This window comes from Anarrhichthys ocellatus, unplaced genomic scaffold (assembly GCF_004355925.1).
Source record: "Anarrhichthys ocellatus isolate YVR2014 unplaced genomic scaffold, GSC_Weel_1.0 scaffold15, whole genome shotgun sequence".
NCBI classification, from domain to species: Eukaryota; Metazoa; Chordata; class Actinopteri; order Perciformes; family Anarhichadidae; genus Anarrhichthys; species Anarrhichthys ocellatus.
In genome coordinates, this window is record NW_022280045.1 from 2,904,801 (window position 1) to 2,911,538 (window position 6,738).

At 42.9% G+C, this 6,738-nt stretch overlaps 1 protein-coding gene across 2 annotated transcripts; it reads left to right on the forward strand.

Moving 5' to 3' along the window:
• Window positions 1–122: 122 nt before the first annotated feature.
• Window positions 123–5,204, forward strand: kdsr (3-ketodihydrosphingosine reductase). 2 transcript variants are annotated; one of them, XM_031854533.1, is made up of 11 exons: window positions 123–592; window positions 1,351–1,440; window positions 1,738–1,794; window positions 1,950–2,015; window positions 2,110–2,205; window positions 2,961–3,152; window positions 3,349–3,432; window positions 3,524–3,607; window positions 3,726–3,827; window positions 3,937–4,101; window positions 4,136–5,204. In XM_031854533.1, the coding sequence occupies exons 1-10, from the start codon at window positions 404–406 to the stop codon at window positions 4,054–4,056; spliced, it is 1,080 nt and encodes a 359-aa protein (XP_031710393.1). In that variant the 5' UTR covers window positions 123–403; the 3' UTR covers window positions 4,057–4,101; window positions 4,136–5,204. The 2 variants fall into 2 exon arrangements, with proteins under 2 accessions (XP_031710393.1, XP_031710392.1); XM_031854532.1 differs by having other exon boundaries at window positions 124–592; window positions 3,937–5,204.
• Window positions 5,205–6,738: the final 1,534 nt, after the last annotated feature.

The following is a 6,738-nucleotide window of genomic DNA, read 5'->3' on the forward strand; positions in this document are numbered from 1 at the left end:
AAACCATACGGATACGACGAATGAGGAAGCGGAACATTGCATTGTGGGAGTTGCTGTTAATGCACACTCAAGCAGCGTTTAGATTCCTCATGAACTGATCGCTAGAAGACTACAAGTACCAGGTACGAACGTTAAACGTTCGTTTACGGTGCACAGTTCGATTTGTTTTGGTTTGTGCAGACTGAGCTTTGTCACTGGGGGCCCATGTCCACCGCGGGACGTTAACCTGGTCGTTGCACATTTTTGACTCATTGGCCAAACCCCGGAACAACTCCTCCTCCGACGTCTGTGCTTCGCCACCCCCCCCCTCTCAGGCCCGTGGCCTGCCTCGTATCTCCGTTATCGGACCCCAGACGCTGGCCTGCTAGTTAGCAAACAAGCTAACGATTGCCAAATTTCCCCCATGTCCTCTGAAGAAGGGCTGAGCTCAACGATCACGGATTGGCTTTTCATCAATTCCTGGTGGCTTCTTCTGCCATTTGTCATGCTTCTCGTGGTCGCTGCCTTCATTGTTGCCTTTGTGTTGCTGCTGTACATGATATCGCCTCTTATTAGTCCCAAACCTCTGAAACTGAACGGGGCCCACGTCGTGGTAAGTGCACAAGAGTGCTACCTACTCATGGGAACGGTAGCTAGCTAACAGCCTGCAACGTTATAGCTAAAGTTAGCTTTATGTACTATTCAAAGTACGTCATGTACGTCCACCAACGTTACAACGAATAACCAGACAAAACTTTTAGACTGAAAAACATATTTTGTGAATGTGCGAATTTAATACGACAGTAAACTGTCAGTTACGCAGAGTGACACGCCCACACAGCTTAATTTAGCGGTCTCTAACGTTAACGTTACAATTGTGCTAGTTAGAGCTAACCTCTGAATGTTACCAGTTAAAAGCTGCACCCAGATAAAACATAACGTACTTAGCGCTTTATATCCCACCTTCATGAAGGTTGTAATATCCAGTTTTGTTGAAACTGAGATTCTAAATCAACTTAGTTGCTGGTCAACTTTATGGTTATGTAACATAGGGTTGACTAGCACCACAAACTGACCAGGAAGTTGAATCAACAGCATGCTAACTCTCTGGCCTGTTGTATTAGGCTACATTAGTTTTAGCTAGTTATGTCTTAGATATATCTAATAAACTGCGCAACAGAGTGTAGCTTGTTTACTTTCATTATGCAGATGACTTGCACATCATTATACATATTTATTCAAATTAATTATTTCATTATGGAAGCATATTTTTGTTTCCAGTTGACCTGTGCCCCCCAGCCTATGAGTTGGAGATCAGCTACCCAATATTTGGCATTTGATTAATGATCATCTTACCCTTTGGATTTGCAGGTGACTGGAGGCTCAAGTGGGATTGGGAAATGCATTGCAGTTGAGTGCTACAGGCAAGGAGCCTTCATCACTTTGGTGGCGCGGGATGAGGTCAGCACAAACCACATTCAACCAATCGGCCCTCTGTGTCTTGCCTAGTCATTGCCTGTTTGTTGTCATAGCCAAAGCGTTTGATGTCAAACACAGTACAATATATTCTAAAGGTTAATTTGTGCCATGTAAGGTGAAGGATGTGCTCCACTTAAATTCCACATTTACATATTTGATGTTAAACAATTCCCCTGCATGTCACTGTTAATGTTCTGAGGATTTGACGTGATGTAATTTAGGGAAGTTTTATGAACCTTACGTTTTTATAACTGATTAAATATGCATGTTTTCCCTTAGGCTAAATTACTTCAAGCGAAGAAAGAGTTGGAGAAATTTGCCATCAATGACAAACAGGTATGAGTTAAGCATTTATTTCAATGAAAGATTCAGATATTGTTTTAAAGCACCTTACTTACTAGTTATGACTGTACATGTGTTGATATTGTGCATAACAGCTGATGCTGTTTTGCATGACATTGCATAAGTTCATGTACAATTTCCTTACTCAGGTGGTGCTCTGCATATCAGTGGATGTTTCCAGTGAATATAGCCAGGTGGAAAGTGTGATAAAGCAGGTGAAGTTATCCTCTTAACGCCAGTGGAGCATCTTGGATTCCTTAAATAATTCAGTGTTGACATACTGAAGTGGCTTTTTTTTCTGTGATGCAGGCTCAAGAGAAGCTGGGGCCTGTCGATATGTTAGTGAACTGTGCCGGGATGTCCATTTCTGCCAAGTTTGAGGAAATGGACGTGGACCGTTTTAAAGTAGGTACCTGGGAGTATATGGTCTTATTCATGTAAGAATCCAATTAGCTACTGTGAACGGTACTAAAAAACGTTTAAATGAAACCGATTCAACGTTTACCAGATGGGTAAGTTGGAGGTTTGATTGCTGTCTGGTTCTGTAGGATGTTTTGTTACTGTCAGACATTTTAAGGTAATACTTGATGCAAATTTACCTTTTGCTAAGCCACGCCCCCCCCCCCCCCCCCCATTGCTGCTCTGTCAAGCTGTCAGAGCTACCATGGAACCGATTCAGCAGCAAAAACAGGTTAAAAAGATAAATATAGAAGCTAACGCCTTCAGCTCACAGTGTAAAAGTGAACCACCACATCACCTGGCCAGACAGAAGACAATGAAATTAAGGAACAACGCTGTTCCTGTAAAGCAGCGTAGGTCTTTCCTCACTGTTACAATCATTAGAAAAACAAAAGCTGCATGTGTCGGCATTCAGTTAACCTGCTCAAAGTGCTAACCCTAGTTAATGATGTGCTAATATTAGCGGTAACAAGTATCACTGTTACACGATGTTAAACCATGACTATGGAGCTCAGCCGAATAGTTATAGGAGCTGGGCAATGCTGCACTCTGATTGGCCACTCTGCTTTCGAGGGGCAGGACTTAGCGAAGGGTTAATTGCAATGAGTATATTCAGAGAAATTGTGCAACACCATTGAGGTTGTGGAATAAATGTGCGGCGAGACATTGCCGTGTGTGAACTTTGACCTCGTTGCCAACAGAAACTGATGGAAGTGAACTACCTGGGCAGCGTTTACCCGACACGAGCCGTCATAACCACCATGAAGGAGCGAAGAATGGGCCGCATCATGTTTGTGTCCTCCCAGGCGGGCCAGATCGGCTTGTTTGGATACACCGCCTACTCCCCGTCCAAGTTTGCCCTGCGAGGCTTAGCAGAGTCGCTGCAGATGGAGGTGAGTTTTTGGACTGTTGCGCTTCAATAACTACACGCCAAGCAAACACGCTGCATCGCAAATCAACTTCACTGTGCATCTAGTTCAAATCATTTAGCTAATTATATTATATATAGGGATGATGAGTTGCCGGTGTGAATTTTTATAGAAAATGTTGACGTAACGACTAGTGAGTGTTGCTGTTCTTGTACTCCAGATGAAACCATACAATATCTATGTGACGGTGGCCTACCCCCCTGACACTGACACTCCGGGATTGGCTCAGGAAAACAAGACAAAGGTAAACATCTCTTGAACACAATCAACAGTACGATAAGATAATTTCACTTCCAATTCCCCCCCACCATAAAGCCTTTTCCTCCTCCTTATAGCCCCTGGAGACCAAATTAATCTCTGAAACCTCTGGAATTTGTCAACCAGACCAAGTGGCCAAAATCATTGTTCGGGATGCAGTGGTAAGAAATACACTCCACCTGCCGCTGACCCACCATGTTTCTTGTCCTGTTTTTAACATTAGGTGGATGGATAATCTGTTGTTAATCTACCTGCCTGTCATTTCCTTGTCTCTTGTAGCAGGGGAACTTCAACAGCTCTGTGGGACCCGATGGTTACATGCTGTCAGCCCTCACCTGTGGCATGTCACCCGTTACCTCCATCACAGAGGGCCTCCAGCAGGTAAAGCCATGTAACATGATGTAGTCGCATTGGCTAAAGCAGCGCTGCTCCAGGATGCTGTAAGTATTGCGCAATTTCCAAATTCTAATCTCTTCTCACCTCTGTACAGATCGTTACCATGGGACTGTTTCGGACCATCGCTCTCTTCTACCTGGGGAGCTTTGACAGCATTGTGCGCCGCTGCATGATTCAGAGGGAACAGTCGAAAGCAGCTGATAAGAGGGAGTAACGGCAGCCTTACCTTCGTCACAGCCCAATGCCCCCCTCCTCATCTTCCTCCTCCACCACACCCTTCCCATCCCACCCCCTCCTCCAGCTGTACAAGTCCACAACTATAGGTGGGGGGGGGGGGGGTCTTTTGGTGCATTTCTGATATGAACAGGTGGGATGAAAGGAAGTGGCAGATGTTTACTCTTTGCTTGTCCAGTGACATAACTCCTCCATAGACTTGAGTCATTTCCATTTTTCAATCCTCTCGGAGCATTCCAGTGACTTTTCAGTTTCACGTGTCCACCTGCTTCTCTTTGTAGAAGCGGCTTTATATTAAGAGAATGAGGGCAGACCAAACATCCCGCGGCCTGGTTTTACAGCAGGTAGGCTTTGTGAACCACTGACTAGATGTCAGGCCTCCACTTGCACAGTGCTGGTTTTGTTTGTTTTTTGCACAGAGAGGAAAAGCAACGGATCGTCTGTCTGACCGGTTGTGCCAATTATGGCTTAAAGTTGCTTCCCACCAGGGGCTATCGTGAAAAACCAGAATAGTAACTCTCAGCTTTTGTCGTTTTGTTTTACACATCACAAAGCTAGGTCCACCGTGTAGGGATTTCAGTGTTCACTAAATACGACCCTTCCTCTCTACCTTTTCATACCACAAGTCTTTGCTGGCAAAGCAGCTACCTTTTTGAATGAATAACCTCTTGTTTGAAACCAGTTGTGACCCACAGTGTTTTCTTTATGTTGTGGGATGTTTTGTTTTTTTGTGTGAACCTAGCCTAGATGTGACACAGCAGTACTCTGCAGTTCTTTTAATTTAATTTTACTATTGCAAATACAACATTTCCAGAAAATAGCAATGTTCAAACATTTTAGACGCAGTACGGGGGAAAATATTTTTGTGTGTGTTTTTTTTGCTGTGACTGAGCCAAACCCCCTTAGGGAGAGAAAAGCCATTCGATTTTATCGTCTCGGGATTAAACTCACCAAATCGTTTTCTCGGCATCCCGTCTTATTTAACCGAGAACGGAAAGCAGGTACTCTGGGTTGAAGCCATGAAATCAAAAGATGAAGAGACAAAAAAAAAAAAGACCAGCACAGGTAAATACATTTTCCACCTGTGAATCACCTGTTCATCACCTGTTCAATACACTTCATAAAATATGTGAGAAGAAGCGTATTATTTTTACATGCAGTGTTCTGTGTCAGTGCACATATTCAGCTACCCCAGCCAGTCAGGATCATAGTGGGATCCATCATTTGTTCGGGCCGTGTGAGTCGGGGCAGGGCAAGACTTGCTGGTTCGAGTCATGTCCCTGCAGGTCTAGTGAGGGCGCTAGAGATTTGCTTTACATAAATGCCGAAGCGGTAGAGAGACTTGCCTCTCTGATTTTGACCTGCTGTCACCCTGTCATGCACAGTTGGGACTCTGCAGCTCCCTGAATGACGATATCTATTCCCACCTTGTAATAACCACACATGTTACCATACGTTTCTCGTATAGAGGGAGGAAAAAGTACAGCGTCTTCCTTCGGTCCACCACAAACGGGGAGAATGTACTTTTAATACAAAGCATACAAATCAGAACATTATTTTTAAAATACACCAATATTTGAATGCCAAAATGTGTTAAGACAATTTCTGTTGATGCAATGCATTTATGTGAGATTAATTACGATGTTGGTTAGTTGAAGATGTGGAGCAGTGTGGGGACCCATTCTAAGCCTTAAGACGTGACTACTGATGAAGCTAAAATAATGGACCTGTCCACAGAACATTGTGACATTGTTTACCAGTTCATTTCATTCTTAATCTTTAATACTTTTTCGGTGTAAAATGCCAATTGTTTTTGTGTGTTTTGTCAATTCCCGGTCTTTGTAGCCTCACAGAAACCCAAATCATGAAAGTGAGAACGGATGACTCATGTTTGATGATGTTCTCATTTGAAATTGGTTAAAGGCATACTGTCCTGCACTCGAGATTTTCATTATTGTACATTTATTGCTTTCAAAAGTTGTCTTTTACCTTGAGGTAGCAACACATAGATGATAGAACATGTAGCCCATATAAAAGCATTGTTTTGACCTTTAAGCTATGCAAATGAAGCCTTTGCTTACGATACGTCTGAACATAGTCCAGATTTACGTTCTGTAACAGTCCCGCTAGTTCCCCTTATTTAATGGTGTCTTCATCGGATACTTAATACGAGTATTGAACATGAAAGTCATAATGCACTCTTTGGTTTCATTCTTCTTTTCTTGCTTTTTACTTGTTTTCTGCCAAAAAAAAACTTAACACCTTCACCTTGTGTGCCATTGAAAGAAAATGTGAGAAATGGAACGTTTCTTTGTCTTATTTTCTTACATGATAAGAAAAATAAATAAATACTTGTGAAGAAAAAAAAATAAAAATCTACGTCCTAGTCTTCATCATTTAGTTGTCAGTGTTGATGGATGTTTGTGACCTAAGATAATGTCTCGTCTTCTATCACTCGAGCTTTGTCACAGCCTCCTGTTATAGTCGGGATTAGTGAGGGTTTTCGGTCAAGTCTAATTAAGTTGGATTGGCGAGGGCTGTGGGTTTAAGTATTCTCTTTGAGGAGGTGACATTTTAAGGAAACTTTCCAGAGCAGAAGCTCTCCGGTTTACAGAACAAAGGATGCTTTGCGTGTCCCACCAGAGAATAAGAAGACATGCTG